The sequence below is a fragment of the Nannobrachium achirus genome (genome assembly GCF_963921795.1).
Source record: "Nannobrachium achirus genome assembly, chromosome: 15".
Lineage (NCBI taxonomy): Eukaryota > Metazoa > Chordata > Actinopteri > Myctophiformes > Myctophidae > Nannobrachium > Nannobrachium achirus.
In genome coordinates this window covers 27,240,086-27,262,829 of record NC_137822.1, presented here as the reverse complement: position 1 = coordinate 27,262,829, position 22,744 = coordinate 27,240,086, and the positions used below count along the sequence as shown (strand labels likewise).

The 22,744-nt window shown below is 41.6% G+C and overlaps 1 protein-coding gene across 1 annotated transcript; it reads right to left on the bottom strand.

Moving 5' to 3' along the window:
* Positions 1–9,033: 9,033 nt before the first annotated feature.
* vsig8a (V-set and immunoglobulin domain containing 8a) lies at positions 9,034–22,416 on the bottom strand (the record flags this gene model as incomplete). Its single annotated transcript, XM_080743524.1, has 6 exons — positions 9,034–9,235; positions 13,811–13,955; positions 15,216–15,338; positions 15,707–15,862; positions 20,991–21,195; positions 22,261–22,416. 6 exons carry the CDS (start codon positions 22,414–22,416, stop codon positions 9,034–9,036), a joined length of 987 nt encoding a protein of 328 aa, XP_080599650.1.
* Positions 22,417–22,744: the final 328 nt, after the last annotated feature.

Here is a 22,744-nt window from a genome sequence, read left to right as displayed (position 1 = left end):
GAAGTTAAAGTTGATATTAGTAACGGCAAAGAATTCAGAAAGATGAAGAAAAAAGAAAAGAAAGTAAAGACGGATGCTCTGTTTTTTTATGCTGGGAAATTTATTTTTGCCTTATTTGTCATGGCGATGCCTTGTGGGCTGAAACCAGTGGAGGGGAAAGGCTGGATTGGTTTGACTTCTTGACTCATTGCACATACATACACACGCACGCACGCACACTCGCACACACGCAAACACACGCGTACGCACACACGCACACACCTGACCAATGTACAGTTTGGTGCCTTTGAAGAATGGTCATTGTTCGCTGAACCTTGACATCAGCCAGTCAAGGACATTGCCATTTCCCAAGTCTCGTCCGTCGTCCCGTCCCGAGAACACTACTGTACGTCACGTACCGCAGAGCAGAGCAAGGACACCCACCGGACACGAGGGGCTTCAGCGCCTCGTCCTACAGACCCTATGAGAGACGATGGTGAAGTCTTCTACTCATCTCAACTGGAGACTGAATGGACTCTCGTATGGAATTGCTCAGTCGGTGAGAAACTCTTTAAAACATTCACACCAGTCCCGGCATCACAAGTCTATAATGGATGTTTGCAGAGACAGCTCTTAGAAAAGACAAAGGGAAACGTCATAATAATCCAGAATGACTTCACTCTTTCAAATCGTGGGTGTTCGTTGTTTTATCGTTTTATTTTGCACAGCCAAATCACCTTGATAATTTGAAGCCAAATCCAAACATGTTTTAATGTCTGCATGGACTTTGAACTTTTGTAATGATTTTGTATCTTGCCTTATTTACAGGTTATCAGGTGGTGGGGTTTTACGGTATTGACCATTTTGTCACGTCTCAATGGCATTCTGGTGCTGTGCAAGCTGGTGTAACTAAACGTTGTCCATATGAAGGGCAGCACTCTCTGTGAGCTAACAGCAAAATGTGCAGATGGACCCACTAAATAAGTTTGGGATTGTTTAGAGGTGCGCTGCGTGATCTTGTCAGAGTTGTCTCTGGACTACTTTGCCGCCCTCTCACAGTTTGTGTAGCACACAGACAGTGTCCTCATAGAATCACATTGTGAAAGAATATAGTACAAATTAACTTAGTCGCTGTTGGACAGAAACGAATATCCATTTCCATGATTTTTTTTAGGTTATTCTTTTCTTTCATTAAGTAATGCTATCATTTCATTTTATACTTCACTGTGACAGTGTTGTGCAAAAGTAGTGAGAATAAAAATAAAAATACCCCCAGTACTTAAGTCTGGGGGTTTTATGTACATTTAACCAAAGACGAGTATTAAGAATATGTGACTAAAATAATAACCACATTGATTGGATCCGTTGGAACACGGGTTCTTATTTTTCATTTCCCGAAAAGCAATGTTTTTGGAGATTCAAGGTTTCTGCCTGACAGCGACGACATGGTGGTTCACTGAAAATAACATAAAAATGTGCAGTCAGGAAGAATCACAGCGGTTGTGATGTTTCCTGGACCTAGTCAAATCAACTGGTTAAGGGGTTAGTTCAGATTTCTTTTTTCTTTTCTTCTTCCCCCCCCCCCCCCCCCTTTTTTGGAAACAACTTGATTTTTTATAAAGGTTTTCACTGGGCATCACTGCTATGTTTGTTTTACCTGCTCATCTGCACTTATAGCCACTGGTTTCTCTTCGTGGCTTATGTAGGTTTACGGCAAACACAGATATTTGGAAGAAGGTGGAAGTGTAGAAATCCATTTGCTAATATAGTTGCAAAAGTACACAGGGTTCCCACGGTCATGAAATTCCTGGAAATATTTTGAAATTAGAAAAGTATTTTTCCAGTACTGGAAAGGTTTTGGAATTGATCAAGGGTCCTGGAAAAATAGCTATGCATTTGGTTATTGATTTTGTTAATATCTCTGAAATGACAAATTCAACATTTGCCAAATTGTCAAATATTAGAGGCAGAAATTGTGAAAATAGCCGATCTACATAAAACTGTGTTAGACAAAATTCCTCTACTCTTAGTGCTCGTCAGGGTGCCGGGGTCCCCAGTTCAAATATGAATATTTCGGGGGTCACGGCCTGAAAAGGTTGAGAACCACTGGCATACTGAGCATTATTGGGCTGAATGATATAGTCCTGTAAATCTGGTTAAATATTCTGGAAAAGTTTTGGAAATGAATTGGTAAAGATGTGTGGGAACCCTGAGTACAGACAACGTATAGTATAAGAAACATTGAAGTTTTTATGTTTCTCTTTTTACTTTATCTTGTTTTAAGATTTTCTACTCAGCCATAAGTTTCCATTAAAGGGTAAGTTCAGCGATTTTAGACCTATTGTATATATAATATAATTGACCCGTAGTACTTGGAGGAGACACACATTATATTACCCCATCTAACTCATCACCCCTGTGGAGCCTACAAATGGCATTTGTTTTATTATGTTGATGCTTGGGAACGCTTGTTAGCAGAAAGAGGCTATAGGAACGGGAGCTTGCCGATTCTAACGACTGATGACACTGGATTTAATATTTGTGTTATAATAAGTACTACCGGTATATAAGGGGCACATTTAATATAGGTCTTAAATGGTCAAACTTAACCTTCATGGGCAAAAGATGGAAACTGAATTTAATCCAAACTGAGAATACGAATGTACTGTCTGCATGAGTTCTCAGCACCTCAGGTATATAAGTCACAAATTAAGTTTACCTTCAACAAGAAAACAAAGAAAGAAACTGAACTAACCCTTAGCGCCCTCTCTCTCTCTCTCTCTCTCTCGCACGCACGCACGCACGCACGCACGCACGCACACACGCACACACACACACACACACACACACACACACACACACACACACACACACACACACACACACACACACACACACACACACACACACACGTAAGCAACTAGAGCAGGAGAGATACTGTATGGACATTCGCACATCAGCACTAGCTGATCAGCAAAGACTGAAGACGAAATGGAACGTCGGTATGTCTCAAAACTTTGACTGTGTGATGCGTGTATTCCAAAGGCCAACCATCCTCCAAATCACAAGTCCAACCACCATGTCATGGAGAACACTCGTGAGGGGACCAGTGACGAGCAGCAGGCCTACATGTTGTCCAACGGGGGAAGAGGGGATTTAGTCGCTGTTTATGTAGTGGACAAACCCCATTGCATGTGGCTATAGATATTTCGACTCCTGTCATTACATCTTCCGGAAAAAAAGGAAAAACAAACAAACAAAAAAACATCTAATCGTGTACATTTTTTGAATGGTGGAGTATTTCCAAAAATGAGGTCTATCATGAAATAAATATCTCTTTTTGTCTACATTTTAGTTTGCATTGTCTTCATTCTTACTGTGGATTGGGTTTGGGGTTTCATTGCCAGTCTGAAAGATTCCACAACCATTAATCTCAATAGTGTTAAACCACATGAATCACACTAACCAAAGCTTTAACGCTATAGTACTGTGGTACTATAGTATAGGCAGTACACAGTAAAATATCTAGTGTTAATTCAACTCAGAGTGTACAAATGTAACAAATACAAATTATGTAGCTACTTGGTATAGGTAAAAGGCAGGTAAAAGTCTGCCTGTCCACTCCCTCCTTTCCTTTCCTGACTGTTGTCAGTAGCACACTTAGCTAGGGACTTCAGCCCAATAGACTGTTTGAATATCTAACCTCATCTCTCTTAAAGGAGTAGTTCACCCCCAAAATGACTTTTTTTTCCTATTGATTACTTATGCCATGGAGACTTGAGTTCAATAATATTTTTGTTTTTTTGTCACATTCCTAAGACAAAAATGTTATAACAATAAATTTACCCCCATTCGTTCCGGATGGGGACCCGTTTCGAAACGGGTCCCCATCCGGAATCAATGGGGGTAAATTTGCTTGAATCAAATTTTTGTCTTAGGAATGTGACAAAAACTAAAAATATTATTGAACTGTACCAATAGAAAAAAAGTCATTTTGGGGGCGAACTACTCCTTTAATGGATCTCAACATTTACCAAATCATACATTGTTAACAAATATTAAAATCTATGAAAAAACTTATTTTAGGCATATGTGGTGTATTTAGTAGCTATGAAAACCATCTTGACTCCTTGAGGCATGTCCCTTGTATGCCCATATGGAGATCCCTGACGTCATCAATATTATGCCAATATATGGACATATTGCGTGAGTCTCATACAATCCTTTTATACTTTTACTCAAGTACATTTTGGATTCCGGTTTACTTGTAATAGAGTATTTCTACATTGCAGTATTTATACTTTTACTTAAAGGGGCACTCCACCACTTTTCAACCTATGTTCATATAATTGATCCTCACTCAAAAATAGCTTTTCTTTTTTTTTTCTTTTTTTTTTCAGAGGAGGGCTGTGGGCAGGTCAGAAACCCATAGTCTTGTGACATCATCGATTGGCAATCCAGCTTATAGAAACTGCAGGCTTTCTATTCCTGAAAAGTTGCAATTTTAAAGTGGAAGCCATTGTTCTCGCGATAATAAAAATATATATATTTTTTTTCAAAAATATTGATAATTTTATTTTTGGAAAATTATGATGTCACAAGACTATGGATTCTGAACTTCCCACAGCTCTCCTAGGAGACTTGGACTAAGTAGAAAGAAATTGTGATATTTTATCATGACCATTAGTGAGGACCTATTATATGAAGACAGGTTGAAAAGTGGTGAACTACTCCTTTAAGTAAAACATTTACTTTTTTTCCACCATTGGTCACCTACTTAAATGGTTTCCTGTGGAAATAAGCTTAGTCTTTTCATGGATCTCCTTTTAGTAGACCTTGTACCAGTGAACTAGTCTGTACCGTCATGAAACTGTACCTTTTCCTATGCAAACTTCTAATAAAGTCTTCAATCAATCAATGCCTTTTCACCGCGGAGGAAAACGTTTTATCCAGGCGCTTCCATAGTCCGTAATGTGGGCAATGTGAGGAAAGTGCGCCATCGTGTGACCATTTGTATTACACATACATGTTGCCGTTTTTGTGTACAGCTGTAGTTAATCGTTGTTTACTGGACATGTCATGTCAGATCGATATATAGATAGATAGATAGATAGATAGATAGATATAGATAGATATTGTTAGACCTATTGTTTGTTTGTTCTAGAAGAGTAATTGAGGTTTGTGTATGTTGTGTGGGATTATGCCTGGTAGTGTCCATTTCTGGTCCATTTACACTGTAAATGGACCAGAAATGGACACTACCAGGCATAATCATCAGTAGGCCTACGTTAAATGCATTAATGTCTGTAAATTTTACAGACAATGCATTTAACATACTGATTCTGAGGAACTACAATAAGTATCTTCTGATATACTTAAAAGTATGAATACTAATTTCGTAATTTGTCATCTAATAGCCTAAAAGTTGTCCTATTTTAATTTTGGAATTTCAGACGCCGTGGTGACGTCACACAGCCAGGAGCCACCGCACCGGCCGTCGCGCGTTCTTAGCAACGGTTGCTAGGTTGTGCGTGTAACCACACCATATATGGTCAACATAAACCAATCAGAATGTGTGACAAATTGTGACGTGGAGGTGACGTTGCAGAATTTGTCTCTATAAAAGGCAAATCCATAGAGTTATAGTAAGAAGGGCAAATCACAGCCACACAGGCTATCACTAATGTGTGTTTATTAAGAAGCGTGTCATTGTGCATTTATATGAACAAAGTCAATATGTCCCAACTTGGAGATAAAAGACCTTCATGCAGCGACCCAGCAAATGATTCCAACTGTACAGCAGATGAATATGAAACCATGGGTTCAACTGGAGACAGCAGCAAGAGGAGGATAAGAGTTGGAGTGAAGCATGAGGCAGGGCAAAAGAAGAAGGCAGCCGTCCCATTGCAAACAGATAAGATAGACATTGAATGCATTGTGAACATGTTAAAGCGGCATAAAACATTCTGCAAGCACTTGCTGGTGGACGTCTATGAATCTGCCTCCGACAAGCTCCAGCCCGTGTTCGTTAGGGAGGAGGTCAAAGCCGCGATTCGATTGTGCCTCAAATCACCACTGGACTCACCACCACGACCACCCCACGATGATGATGCACCCATGGATTTGAGCACCCGTCCACGAGATGATGATGCACCCACAGATGTGAGCACCTGTCCACGAGATGATGATGATGATGATGATGATGATGATGCACCCATGGATTTGAGCACCCGTCCACGAGATGATGTTGATGCACCCATGGATTTGAGCACCCGTCCACGAGATGATGATGATGATGATGATGATGTGCCCACGGATGTGAGCGCTACGGCTGCCACAGGCTTCGAAGAGAAGATGGACCTCACCTTCCAAGCTTCTGAGTCTGAGAGCCTGAGCAACAATAATGACGAATTGAAACCATCGTTCGACAACGTGGTCAGTCTACCAGACACCACCACCACCAGCAGTAGCAGTGCCCAGTCCACTGTGCCCACAGCCTCCACCACCTCCACCGTGCAAGAGAGCAGCGGACTGCAGGTACGAGAGCACAGCCAGGTCAACACCGAGCAGCACCAGGGCACGCCAGCGCCACGTTCCCGGCCACCCACACCCATGCCTGCATGTGCCCATGTGCCGGAGGAGACTGCCAACGACCGCCGCCGCCGTCTAGGCAGGGAACGGCAGCGGCGCCGGCGCCAGAGTCTCACAGAGGAAGCCGCCGCCCACGAGCGCCGCTTGGACAGAGAGCGAAAGCGGCGCTGGTACCGCCGCCAAAGTCTCACGGAGGGAGCCGCCACCAACCAGCGCTGCCAGGTCCTTGCGCCGCTGTGTGTCAACACAGAGCAGCACCAGTACACGCCAGCGCCACGTTCCCAGCCACCCACCCCCGTGCCTGCACGCGCCCATGTGGGGGAGACTGCCATCGAGCACCGTCGCCGTCTGAACAGGGAACGGACGCGGCACCGGCGCCAGAGTCTCACGGAGGAAGCCGCTGCCCGTGAGCGCCGCCTGGACAGAGAGCGGAAGCGGCACACGCGAGCACAACAGCGCCATGCAGCCACCCCTTGCCACGCCTCAGCAGAAGGCCTGTGAGGCCTCAACAATTAATTCACTAATAAATGAATGGCCATACATGGAGCAGTGACATGAGGCGTGACTGACTGACTATGGTTTTGATACTAATTGCTCCCTACGGTGACTTGAATGGGGAAAATTCTGGTGGTAAGACGGAATTCATTTGAAGTGTGACTCGCGTCACGGCAACAAGACTTGCAAATTACTTCTGTCCTTGTCCCTTTGATGCCCATAATGGAGATCCCTGAGGTCATCAATATGAAGCCCATATCTGGGTATGCCCATATATGGACATATTGTGTCAGTTTAATGATAACCAATGTGGTTGCCACAACGCGAGTCACAAGTCCATATATGGGCAGCTTTTATGTCCATATATGGAGATTGTATATGCTTATATGGAGATTGCGACCTCACCCTTAGGTCGCTTCTCGCCCTTATGTGTTTAGATTTTTATGCGTATTGATTTTTCTCTGAAACACTTTGTAACTGTTTTGAAAGGTGCTAAATAAATAAAGATTATATGATTATTATGATTATTATTATCATTGTAAAGTCACGTGGCAGAGAAAGGTTCGTTTCATAGTAGACATGCAGACCAGCAATGTCTAACAATTTGACAGGCATCTGGACATAGCCTGATAAATCAGTCCGCACATTACCACCCCCAAGTGAAACATAGTGTATGAAGAGTCTGACTCTTGCAGTCAGGCAAATCTGGACACACATCCACAATTTGTATTATATCTTCAAACACACTCTAAATTGTATTAGGCTATATCTTCTAATAAACGTCTAAATAATCCAACTATAACTACATTGTATTTGTTTTATAATCAGTGTGAACGTAAGAGTCACCAACAATCTCACTCACCCTGGACCGCTGTAGAGAGAAATGTCACCCAATAGTGGTGGAAATCCTGCTTCCGAGATTTGGTATTCTCACCAAATTGAATAGGTTGAGTCTCTGACTGGGAGGGTTTTCCTTGTTGTATATGGCCAAGACAGAATTAATTTGCAAATCAAAACACCTGACTATCATCGCCTGGATCTCCATATACAGTATGAAGATCACGACACTGACCTCATCAAACCCTGGATATCCATACATGGAGATGACTGGATCATCACCTAGATCTCCATATATGTAGCTGGTCAATATCTCTACATCTGACCTCATGGACTCCATATATGGATATAGCTGACCTGTTCTGACATCACAGTGATGACTCGACCAGCTCAGCAGAAGGGTATACATGCCAAAGCAGCCTTGTGCAAGCGCCCATGTGCACGCACCCATGTGTGCGACCTCAAGGTCGATTCTCGCCCTTAGGGCGTCTACTGGTATGAACACCTGCAGATCATGTCCGTCACACCTCATGTCACACTCCATATATGGCCAAGATCCATCATGTTGTCAATATTAAGCCCATATCTGGGAATGACCATATATGACCAGGTACGTGTGTCAATCACACCTCATGTCATGCTCCATATATGGCCAAGATCCCATAAGCCCATATCTGGGAATGCCCATATATGGACATATTGTGTCAGTCTCTGACACAATATGTGTTTCAGCGCAAGGTCTCTTCTTGCCCTTAGAGCGTATTACTGGTACAGTAAAGGAACATCCAGGTACTTTTACTGCCATAATAATTTCGCATTATGTTTTAAAAGTAACTATTAGAATGTGATCCATAAGCAGGTTTAATAATAACTGATACAAAAATCGGTTTGTTCAAGCATCTTAGTTTATTATGAAAATTATAAAAAGGGTAAACCATCCTTTATGTGAGTGATATACAGTATAAGAGATGTTGCTGAAAGCAATTAAGTTGAACAAAAGAACAAAAGTATCATCAAATCTCTGTGCTTCACAGTGTTGAATGAGGTTTTAATTAGAGGACTCGGTAATCATATTACCACAGTTAAATATTCACATTCTGACATGTATTCTTCATTGCACGGTTCTCACAGTCACACTGCGTAGCCATACTTGCTGTCATATTTGATAGGAGTGCATGCGGGGTTGGTGGTAGAGGGAGAACACGCGCGTCCATCATCGAAACCCAGAGACTCTGGGCTGCCCACTTGGTTGTACATCACCCCTTGGTAGTGGCTGGCATTTCGGCTGGTCACACGGCTGGCAGGGCGGCTCTCAGGAGCTGGGGCATCCTCCCTGAAAGTAAGATCAGGACATCATAGTTAGGGATGGGACAATACGCGATATTATCGTTTATCAAAAAACACTCAAGATAATCGTATCGTGGAGATTTAATGTATCATGATATCGTCCTCTGTCATGCACTGGGATCAGTTCACCTTTTGTTTGCCAAGCTGCATATCCGGTACCATTTAAACCCTCTATTGGTAAAATGTACTTATAATTTATGTACTTTTTTCACTCTCTACCAAATCTCTTTGACAAAAAATAGCCGATCTACAAGCTCTGTTTGTATCCGTCTGCTTCTGGTGAAATCTTTGTGGTAGACACGATTAGACACTTGTTATTTTGGTTGCTTTTGATCCTGGTGCTCGATGTGGGATCATCACTGATCAGAAAGAGGATTTCCATGAAATGTAAAAGTCTGTTCAACCTGTCATAGTGCTTGGCACTGGAAAAGACTAAATTACCTTCATCATAACTTATAGCCTATAGCTGGATAGTTTCCAAAAAGACTAAATTACCTTCATCATAACTTATAGCCTATAGCTGGATAGCTTCCAGTTAATCCCTGGCTTCTTTACCCCTCTGCGGCTACTCTCCCTCTGAAGGGTGTGAAATGAATCGTCATGCTGCTCCCGACAGCGTCCAGTCTTCCTTTGTCAACATTGCCTGCAGCCCACACTTTGCATTCTACATTCAAGCCACACTCTACAGCTGGCTTCTTCCCACAACAGCAACTCTGGCCAGGATCCGTTCATCCATTGCCTAAATTAGGTCTGATGTACGACTGTGTAGTGTTGTACGTCAGAAATGGCCAATATACCATGAGATAGTATATGGTACCATATACCATATACTATCTCACTGCTTGTAGATCTGCTATTTTTACTACAGTAAGTATGAAGGTGAAGTAGGCCTTTAAGGTCCTCTCACAACTGTCTGTGTGTGTGAGTGTAAACACCCCCCGCCATAAATATGTATGTAAACATGTGTGGCCGATTGATTACCACAGATAAAGGCCTCAACCTGACATGAATGACTATGAATCGCTGGTTTTGGTATTGTATTGTTTATTCAACCCGCCTCTGGTGTGTAAATCAGGCTTATCAAAAACCAACTATGCACCAAATTGTCTCTTAGGTATTTCACCTCCTACGGCAGTGTGGGTTCCACACCATTGCTTTTAATTACATGAACTTTGCTAAATTGCTCAGGCTGAAGTGTATGAAAAGAGACCAGTCATCATCTGTGCAACTATGTTCCTAGGGCAGGTGTGCACTACAGTCATTCATGTTAAATCAGATCAGCCAAAATAGTATTGATTATCGTTTACTGAGAACATTTGTAAAATTGTTTATTCCGATCCCACTGCTCTTAGTATGGTTGGGGTGGGTTAAATTTCACATGCTATATGCAAATGTACAAAAATACCCCCTTTTCCTTTCCCCCGAATCATCAGGCCAACAGACTCTTATTATCCTGCAGTATTTCCTGCCAATAACTGGGCCAGCAATTGCATATTGTGTCATTCAGAGTCCAAAGATATGACAGTCAATAATGCATTTGTTTTGAGCTCCTCTTCATATCTCACAAGATTGGAGAAATTGCTCATTGTCAATAATGTATCCACAGCAGATTGCTTATAGGCCTAATAAACCTGGCAATCATAAGACATAGTTTATTCGTTCTCTCTGTTTGTTATGACTTTGTGAAAAGCTATGGCTTATTATTTGTCATACTTTCTGCACTCTCCTCAAAGCTGTAGCAATACTTGTGGTGAATGGGCTGCTTCTTTGCTGTTGGCACGACCCTTTCATTAAGCATCAGTTTACAAAAATACATATTTTCATCTGAAACCGGCATCATGCAACGGTTTAAACTAATTTTAAGGAGGTGGTGTCGCTACTGTCGCTAATGGCTTCAGAACATCTCATTGCACTGACATGCCTTCTCTATTTGAACGACCTCATCAAACATGAGGTGGACTTGGGAAAATACTACGGCGTGGTCATGCTGGACCTCCACAAGTTTTGACACCGTAAATAACCCTATTTTGTGATTGATAAGCTAGAAGCAATTGGTTTTGATAGCACAACAGTGAGCTGGATGCAATCTTACCTGGAGGGGAGAGAACAGATGGTGGAGGTGAACGGAACCCTGTATTGCAGGTTGAAAAAGCCCTTAGCTCTGAACTTGCTAAGATCTGCACCTGGCTCACTGATAAACTATCATTACACCTAGGTAAAACTTCATCCATCCCCTTCAATGAAATTGGTCCAAAGGACCCCAAAGTAAACAAGCCATATCATAGTGCTTTCTTGGGTTTAAAACCTATTAGTAGACCTTTTATCTGAACTGTACTGTCTTGTGCCTTTCCAATGCAAACTGTCTGCTAATAAAGTATTCAATCAATCAATAAAAACTGATAAGCTGATGACGGTCAGGGCTCGGTCTCTACGTCCATGCGTGATCTACAAAGGGATAAAATCGCTTTGGGAAACTCGGCCAATGTCAATAAAGGTATTTGAAGCAGATGGCAGAGTCACACCTGATTGGACACTACGTTCTGTCATTTTTATTGTAGTTCAGAGATCTTTGTAATTACCTCTCTGAGTTAAACTGCCCACATGTGATTGTGAAATCACATGGCTCAATGAATGGTTTAATTTGAATGGAAGGTTCAGAAAGTTTGTAACTCTGGCAGCTAGTCAATTTCAGCGGTTCACTGCTCATTTCTATGACACAGTGGATTATTATATGGCAGGCACTAGGTTTCCTTCTTAATTACATGCAAGAGAACATTGATATTGTTGTTAGTATTTCAGCTGAAATTGTTTGTTTTTAATATCTAAACAAGTTGGATCTTTATTTAGTTCATAAAATAATGGTTGTAATGACCGACAGTGTTTGTTTGTTTAGAGTATCTAAATAATTCATGTTCTACATCAGGGTTCCCCAATTAGTTTTCCCCAAGGGCCGAATCATGTCTAGGGTACCAAGCCGAGGGCCACAACATTGCAGGGGACGACGGTGGCGTTCCCGATACTCCAGCGACAGTTCAGATATCGTTGTTGTCGGGTGAAAATCTTGTATGTCCAAAAACCGTCTGCTGTTTTCACTACTTTTGTGTGACGGCCTCGTATGATTTGCGAAAGAACGTACACATTTGGAGGTATGAGATTTCCACCTGACAACGATGATATACTAGTGTTGTTGCTGCTCTTATACCACCATTATTACTGGGGTTGGTGGGGGCCAGACAGTATCCCCCGTGCGGGCCGCAAATGGCCCACAGGCCGCCTATTGGAGAACCCTGTTCTACATGATCATGAATTCGTCTGGAAGAAATCACCACAGGTCAGATGTATCCCTGTTCTAAAACTGCTTCCACAGCTAATTGTACTGTACAAAAGAAAAAGAGACAGAGACATGCCCATGAACATCTTGGCAGAATGGCACTTGAGATTTCCTGTCAGGCAAGTGGTGAAGATTCCAAGATTTGCTATGTGATGCTCTCCAGACGTTGCAAAGCAAAGCCAACAGTAGTGACAGACACTGTCTCACATGTGACAGACACAGTCTCACACGTCTTAGCAACCAGTCATGAAGAAAAATTCACTCAAAGAAAAAACATCGAGGAGAGCAAACTTTGATCAAGCTTTGTCTTCCAAGCATTAAACTAATAATAATAAAAATAGTAATCTTACAATTACAATAAAAATGCAGGTGGGTGGACAGCCAGATTATGCCAAAATATGAACCGTACTATGGGGTGTGTTTGGACAAATATACTGTATCTATGCATGCAATATGTCCCTAATGACATACAGTGCAAATCAGTGTTAGGCAACAGTTTCTTTCATTCTTTAAACAAACGACTGTGTTACCTATCAGTGTTTTGTCTCAGTAGCCATGTTTGGAAGCTGAGTTTTTTCTCCATGTTTGACATAAGTTGAGCTCCAGGACCTCATAGGGTTTATGCAGAGAGGTTGATCGTGGTCATGTCAGCCTTCGCTGCCTTTAGCTGCGCAGATTCATTGATCAATTCTGTATAACCCCCAAGGAGAGCATAGTCAGGGTACAGCCTTAGCTTACATCGATTGGTCAACTGTCCTGTCAGCCATAGGTGGCAGCTGAACAATTGGCACAAGTTAATTTGTGCCAATGCTTTGTACATGACAGCATACTTTACCTAAGTTTTCAAACTTTAAAACACTCAAGATGTATTGGATTGTATTTAGGCCTACTGCAAGACAGAGGCCTTGGGAAATACAGTATGTTCAGAGGAATGGGTGGTTAAACACAAAAATACCCAAGGTTTCACCACCATTTTGTTATTCTGCCAATTTCTGAATCTCCCCTGGAGTATTAAGCATCACATTCACTGCCTATTTTTAACTATAAAGTATAGATGCACACAAAGGTTCTGAGTTCTTGGCAAGGTGCGATTTTCCCTGAAACCTGCGAGATGTGAACAAGTGGTGACCTTCACTAAACTCCCCCAATACACAGCAACAATGTACCGTACCGCTGCCTTTATAGTCCGCTATCTGTTGTACACAATACACATTGTTGAACAGTGCCTACCTGATCTCATTGGACGCTTCCTTCTCGTAGCGGGGCCTCCTGTCGCCAAGCTTGCAGTACACAAGCCAGATGCAGAACAGCACAAGGATAAGGAGGAGCAGAACACCCACCACTGTGCCAACGATCACCCCTGCTCTGTTGGGAGCTGAAAGAAATGTGGATAATAAAGAATCAGACAATCAGTCTCTAAATTGTGTGTTACACTTAGTTTTGTGCTGGCGTCTCGCGCAGGGAATAGCTGATACGTTGTGAGCATTTAATGCTATTTTTACCTGTGTGACACCGCCGTGGAATTAAGTAGAAATCATAAATCATTTTTAGCACAACAAGAGGCAGTATAATAACAGCATGGCCTCCCTGTATAATCTTTTGATATTGATAGGTGTGCACTTAATGAATCAAAGTGTTGACGCTTTCCATCCTCAAGTGTACAACTCGTTGCAACTTTGCTTCTGCTTTAAAAGATTAGAGGCCCTATTCTGGGGGAACGGGTGAACCAGTAGTGTGGCGATGAACTTTAAATATTTTCCATACGGTAGAAAGGTATATTACACACAGCATGTGGATTTAATTATGACCAATCAAATATCGTTGTCTGTAGCAGTCTGTCTAGCAGCAGACAATTTCCACACTTCCACTTGCCATGAAAGAAGAGCCTTGGGAATGTAATTTCCCCCAAGAGCAAAGTGATGTCCTTGTGCAGGAGGTGCAGAGTCATCAACAACAATCCTCCGGTACCTCAAAAAGGCCACCGAGAGCAGGTGATGGGGAAATTATCTCGGGAGGAAATAACAAAAGCAGTCTGCCAATGCTCTTATGAAAAGTGTTTATCAGTGTAAAGCCAGGTTCACAACAAGCCTGATTCATATTCTGCAAATAAACTTGCCCTGGATGGACACAGAAAATGACTTCTGGGTGGACATCAACTCGCAGTCAGCAGAAGTCATTGTTTGTGTCCATGTAGGGCCTATGTACCAGGGGCTGCATGAGCATACATCGATATCGTGATATGAGACTAGATATCTTCTGGGATATGGTAATATTGTGATGGGAGTCGCTCTCCATTCCGACATGTCGCCACTCCGCGGAGTGGCGGGGTGTAACCATATCAAGTGTTGCCTTGTAATCGCATAAGCCTTATGTTATACTTATACTGTTTTAGACCCGTGCATGAGGCTTGAGGCAATCAGGAACACCAATACTAATGTTCGTCCCCCCACTGTGAGGATAGTGAATTTGACACAGTAAAATGACAAAGATGGAAGCAAAAGGTGAACATTTATAAGCTGTGGGAGGAGGGGTGCGCGCATGTGCAATCGTGCACCACCTGCACTGAGCCTTGTGTGCATGAGGGAATGAGTGTTATGCAGATGAGTGTGCTCTGCATGTGGGGGAATGTGCTTACGTTTGTCTGCTCTCAGATTGATCCTGCAGTGTTCTGTTCCCACGGCGTTGGTGACTTCACAACGGTACATCCCAGAATAGGTGTGTGAATGGTTGCTGATGATCAGCTCCCCGGTATCGCTATCTGAACATAGAATGGACACACGTCATGCCCTAAGGTTAGTGTTTTCACATACTCTACATGCAGTACATGTTACATTACAATGTTATTCATGTAATGATTACATGAATAATGGGGACTTCAAATGGTGTTTCTCTACCACACATAAACACATGCAAGCAGGCTATACACACTGGCACGCATGCGGACGCACACACACACACACAAACACGCGCACACGCACAGTCGCACACGCACACGCACGCGCACACGCACACACGCACACGCACACGCACACACACACACACACACACACACACACACACACACACACACACACACACACACACACAATGCAGTAGCACCCTACGAGCAGTAGAAGGCATACTTACTCTGTGTGGCCAAGGAAGGCAAGCGGCCACCTCTCCCCTCCCTGTTCCACATGTATTTCAATGGAGGAGAGCCACTTGCAGACTTGCAATGCAAGGAGACTGCCTCTCCCACCAAGCCTGTTCCCTCCATCCAACACTTAGGCACAGAGGGCTTTGCTGAAATGATATAAAATAAATGTATCATTGCACACAGCTCCCATATCGGAGGTTTAGTGCATTTGTTTTCCCCCCAACAGGATGAAATGGAAGCAGACATCAATTCAGGCTTTATTAATAACTCAACATATTTCTGTGAACTCCTGCAAACGCTTGCTACTTTTGTAATTCCACAATCACCAAAAGGATCGCTGCGAAATTGAAGCTGTAGGCAGCGCTCAAGTAAAACGTACGTCATTAGTTGTGTCTGCACACTGTCATATACATTTAATTATATGTTCACTGTCATTTCTCGGTTGTTATTTTGACTATAATCTGGATGCAGAGTGTGTTAATACAACACAACTACAGTGGCTGTGGTTGGTCTCCCTGCATTGTTTTATTGAGAAATGTATCCTATGCAGGGACGTGCTGGCCATTGGGAAAAGCGGGACAACTCCCGAAGCACACAACGCCTCGCACCGCGAGGCGTTGTGTGCTTGTAGATCGGCTGTGCTTGTTGTTTAAATCATTTTCTTAATGATAAATACAGAACAAACGGTTTTGGACATACAAGGTTTCCACCCAACAACAACGAAATATAGGCCTAATTCATGTAATTGGCCCACTGGCTTGTCACAAATCTTTGAGTAGCAGCAGCGCTATAGAGAGATCTTTCTCTATAGCACGCAATGAGGGCCTCTCCAACTCTTTTTCCCGGGCTGAATCAGGGGCCCAGCACCTCCCTGATCCCATGGTTGAGTAGGACTGGACCACTACTGGCTGACTACAGGCTTGAAGCTCAACAGTTGGTGCTCTTACTGATTGACCTGGGTTCAAATCCATGACAGATTGCAGCTTTAAAAATGTTAGGGTTAGAATGGAAAAAAATAAAAAAAAAATAAAGTGGTATTAATCATGAATAGAGATATAGATATTCCTTGGTGTAATTTAACCCATGAACTGAGAGTTGTTTTGCCATCATTATAGTGTAGCAACCCAGCAGACAGGAGCCATAGCACATCATTAAAACCACAGAAATGTGTTCTTCTCTATCTAAAATGCAGGTTGGTTATATAACTTGGTTTCCAAGTTCTTTCACATAGTCGCTTGTGTAATTTCGTTCACATTTTCGGGGATTATGAAAACTATATATTGTTGGAGACTTCAGAGTATAACAAATCAGAAAATCCATGATTCCATTTGCAAAATCCGTAGGGGAATTTTTGACAACTGCTGAAAGTTTGTGTCTCATAGGCCTACTATAAAGGAAAACAATACCCCCAAAAAATCTGCTTTTAGTAGCAAGTGAGGGGTCAAACTAGGGGTTTTTAATGATTCTGAATCCATTGCAAGCATTTGTTTTGCATGAAAAACATTCCTTGGGCTAAAAACAGCCCCCACGAAACTGTGAAAAGTGATGACTCATCACTAAACCATAGTTTTGAGTCAGGCCGCTTGCAATGGATTCAGAATCATTAAAAACACCTAGTTTGACCCCTCCCTTGCTACTTAAAGCAGATTTTTTGGGGGTATTTCTTTTCCTTTTTATTATAGTGTATAGTGAATGAGACAAAACTTTCAGCAGCTGTCAAAAACTCCCCTAGGCATTTTGCAAATGGAATCATGGATTTTCTGATTTGTTATACTCTGAAGTCTTCAAAAATATATAGTTTTCATAATCCCCTGAAAATTTGCAACCTGTCATTGAAGGTGTGAATAACTTGTATATACCTGTAGATATGTAAAAATATCAGTTAAGATCAGGACAGCAGCTCAAAACAAAGCACACTCCCAGTTTCTATCATGGCGAAGGTGGTTTCAGTCCCAAATACACATTTGTAGTGTAGTGTGTCTGTCTGTCCGGTAGTATGGTCAGCAGCAACTGGACCTGAACAAATTACAACTTGTTCAGAATCGAGCTGCCAGATTGGCTATTCATTGCTCTACACGCACTAATATTATATATAGCCTATCGTCGTTGTCGGGTGAAAAACGTGTATGTCCAAAACCGTTCGTTTTGCATTTGCCATTTTAAAAATGATTTAAACTAGTGAAAACAGCCGATCTACAATCACACAACGCCTCGCACCGCGAGGCGTTGTGTAGAGCCCTGCTTGTAGATCTGATGTTTTCACTACTTTTGTGCGATGGCCTTGTATGATGAAGCAGGGCTTTACTTTGCGAAAGAACATACAAATTTGAAACTTGGAGATACAAGGATTACACCCGACAACGACGATATGCATATATGCCTGTCCTGGTTGTCTGTCGAACAAAAACTACTTTGTAGTCTCCTCATGTTCTTCAGAAACATTATTCTAAATCTAACACCAGATTATTTTTACAAACAGTTTTTTAAATCAAGTAACACACACAATCATTACACCAGGAATGCCAGCCGTGTTCATTTAACTCTTCCTGCCCCAAGAACCAATCTCTTCAAACACACAGTTTATTTATCGATCAATATCATTCTGGAGCTTGTTACCACCTCACATTAATCTCACACAAACCAAATTATATCTTTCAAGAATGCTTTAAAGACACACATGTTGCGGCTGACACATGACCGGAATCTTAATTTTACACCCAACAGTCTGTCTCGAGAGACCAAGCAGGACAAGACAGCTCTGTGTATTTTTGTCTTTAAAATATAAATCTCTTTGTGTGTGGGTTGAGCAAACAAACACAATCTGCTGTCAAGTGCATTACACCACTTGAACGCCCTAAATCCAACATAGGCCTACATCAAAATGTGAAGAAAGAAAGGACAGTATTTCTTCGAAAGCCTCTCTTTCCTGTTAACTGCAATTTCACAGTTGTTTCAAAGTTCACACTTTGAACAAACAAGCTTTCTTTCGATGTATTTCTAGAGATGTTTGGCCCAACAGGTCAATATATATTTGTACAGTCGCTGCTTTTAAACAAGCAGCCTAAACCTGTAACCGTTTGACCATTGTTGGCAGGGTTAGACAAAGTGCATTTTCAGTGTGTTCGATTAACACGGCTGAAAGGGTTAGCCAGGAACTCTTGACAAAATGTTTAGATGGAAAGGTTTTGTCTCAGGCTTTAACATCTTGGAATGCGGATATGTGGGAAATCCTTGAAATCGTATTTCTATTTTGGTATTAATTCATTGATGATAGTTGGGATCATTGCCGATAAAGTTCATCCAGATTGATTTACTTAAAGGAGCACTTCACCCATTTTCAACCTTAACCACATATAATTGGTCATCAGTGTTCATTATAAGATGGCACTACTTCATCTGTTGTCGAGGTATGACCATGCGTAATATCAGTATTGCAAAAGGCAAAATATGGGAAATATATCGCCCTGGGCGATATATCGACCATATCGTTGCCTGTATAAGTGTGGGAACCCAATAGCCCTTAAAATCAAGAGTGATATTGACATGTTAATAATGCTGAGTTTTCACTTTAAATATTGAATATGAAATGTGTACAGTAATATCGTATCGATAACTGAATATTTGGCATAAATACAGAGATATGAAATTCTGTCCATATCGTGCAGCCCTAGTACCAATTAAATCATTGATGGGTTTTCCAAGCCAATAGAAACTACAGCCTCTCTCTTACTGGAATGTTAGCATGTTGAAATAGAAGTCATTGTTCTCGCATTAATAATGAAAACCTGCAGTGCATATACCGATGATGTCACTGATAGGTAGGTTTGTGAATTGTACACATTTTCCCTCTGAGACAGAAAAGACCGAAAGGCTAATGAGCATTAGTGAAGACCTATTATATGAAGATGGGTTGAAAATGGGAGAAGTGGTCCTTTAATAAACGTTTTGGAAATATTCTAAACAATTTATCCATGTCCCCCTGTAAAGTAATGAAGAGCAATGATGTTAGAATACAGTAAATTGCATTTAAGTGTCTCTCTAAGTCAATATGACAACGTTAACCACAACCTGGAGTCCCTATTTTGGGCATAGCAAATCTACAATGTAATGCATTCACGTTGTGAGCGTGTGGATTATTTTTGTGGTTAAATCATTCTACTCTCCCTGAGTCAGAAACAACTTGTACATGTAGAGTACACTGTGGTTGCGGCCAGTCTCGCCAGCAACTCCACATCGTGTTATTGAGCTCATTGCAGCAATCAATACAACAGCCCACAACATCCTCACTGACACTGCACTGACTCAAGAGATTCATGATGACTAACTTTCAGAAAGTGTTGTTTTGGTCTCTTTATATCCTCCATGCAACCGTTAATCGAACCAAGTTATTTAATCGATTATTTAAAAAAAAATTTTTTTTGAATGATAATTTATACTGAAAATACTGGAAAATAAACTGTATAAAACAGGGCTTAAGCGAAATAATAAAATATTTATGTTGATTCGATGATTAAACATTTGAAATTATTTGGAGAAAAAAAAAGTCTCGATTATTTGATTAATTGAATTCAAAAGAATAATCGCTGATAATCGATTTTTGCAGCCCTAGTTGTCACTCACATGGAGTCAGATAGTTGCTAGTTAATGTGTGACGAATGCATCACACTGCTGTTGTTTAAAAGACCTGGAACGCATTATTATGCATTATTACTAACCATTATTTTATGCTTTAACTATTAAAAACATAGCAGATATACAAGCTTACAGCGTGGCACCGAGTGCCACGCTGTGAACTTGTAGATCTGCTATTTTTGAAAAATCTTGAAATGTTTAGCAAATCTTGAATTTTGTCAAATGTCTTTTTTAAAGCAAATATGTGTAACTCAAATATTTGCTTCTGGGGGTCCCTGATACATAATATTTCAAGATGGGGGTCTGGAGTCAAATATAATTCTAGGCTCCCTTGACATTAAAAAGTTACAGCACCTCAGATAAAGAAACATAACTTTTTCAGAAAACCATTAGGATTTAGAAGAATCTTTTAGGTATTTTTCAGGTCTTAATGGGTTAAACAAGAGGAAATGTGAGATTGTATGCTTTTAGGATAGGACTGGCAATTTATTTCTAGGTTCCTTTTTTAAATATGGGTTTGTTGCCCCAGCTAAGCCTCTCTCACACACCAACCTGGGTAATGTAAGTGGACTTTGACATAAATAATGGAGCTCAGTGACGTGTGCTGCTAACCCAAGGTTGTAACCCAATGCCCAGTCTTACCCATTACGACCAGTGACACCTTGCGCATGTCCACTCCCGGCGCTTTCTTGACTTTACACTGGTAAGTTGAACTGTGGGCAGGTGTCAGCATAGCAATTGAGAGTGATGCGTCACCCATGGAGGGGTCACCAGCAGCAAAGTCAAGGCCCTTCGCCAGCCCATGGTCGGCATGGATGTATTTATTCCCACCACTATATGATATTAGCTAGAACAGGGGGGGAAAGTATTGAGTTAGTGTGCAACAGTTAATTTAACTAATGCAATTGATTTACTTTAAAATATGGTTGTATGTTACAAAATGTAAAACCTAAAGGGCGAGGTCGCGCAGGACATTTGCTAGTGTGATTCGAGTTGCGGTTAGTTAAGATTCTTTTTGGTTAAGTTGGACAAAATGTGGACAAAATATTTTCCCAAATATTTATAGTACTAACGTCTGACATCATAAATGTTATAGACCACACAAGACTCACACAATTATGTCCTTATATGGGCATTCCAACCCATGGGCTTAATATTGATGACATCAGGGAGCTCCATATATGGGCATACAAGGCACAAGGACGGAATGTGATGTCACAATGTGATGTCAAAACTATGTGATGTCACAACAGGTCGGCAGCAGCTATAGACATTGAGGCGTTACTCACTCACGGAGATACGGACAGACAAGAATAAGATGTGACGGTTTTCATAGTTAACTGTGACCTACGGTCGCAATAAATAAATACTGCACAAAAACAGCAGTGTATCCACAATTCAATTCCACAGAATTCAGTTTAGTTTTTGTGTGTCACTTTAGATTGATCTTCTTTGCGGGAACCGAAAACTCAGAATGAAGCAGGCCTTTTAAATGAGTTCCTGTTGTTGCCATTAATAATTTGAGAGCACAACCACAACAGCTAAGTTGGCAATGGATATTTGGCACTTGGGCTACAATCCCAATCTCCTGCCGTGATATATAGTGATTATTCCTACGGGCGTTTAAGACACTCAATTCAATACCACAGCAATTGTTATATCCACATTACCATCGTGCTTAATTAAGTTCTTAACTTAATCTTATCACAACTCGTTTCATTTAGTCTCATCTCAACTCCTCATTTTCAGCTCTTCTCAACTCCTCTCACCTCGTCTCTGTCGCGCAGCACAAGCAAAATGGAATTTGATCTTATCCCACACACAGCAGGACACATTCTAATATAGTATACACTGTTCTAACAAAAAACAACATGACTGTAGACTGGTGTATCCTCCATTCTCACTGTCTTACCAGCTGGTCTTTCCTGGTTGTGTCTGGGCTGACCACAGACCACTCTATGTCCAGCTCTCCAGTGTCAATAGGGCTTGGTGTGTAGGTGCAGCCCAGAGTCACACTCTCTCCCTCAGAACCCTGCACTGTCTGGGGGCCTGTTGAGGTCAGCTGCATCCCTCTTGCACATCCGAGCTCTGTGTGGAGAGAATCAGGATGTACTTCAGTCTCATTATGCTGCTTTCAGACTACACTGTGACTGCAGTTCATGCATTTTAGGCCACACATGGCTTGGTTTTACAACTTGAAGATCCAGATCTGTGGATCCAGTCTGGGGGTTCTTCCTAATAAAAATCACACCCGTGTGAAGTGGAGCTGTGTGTGTGTGTGTGTGTGTGTGTGTGTGTGTGTGTGTGTGTGTGAAGATCATGTGTACCGATTTTTGTGACATTTGAAGAAAATATGTAGGAAAAGGAGCAAAAAGTGTGTTTTGGAGAAAATTCAA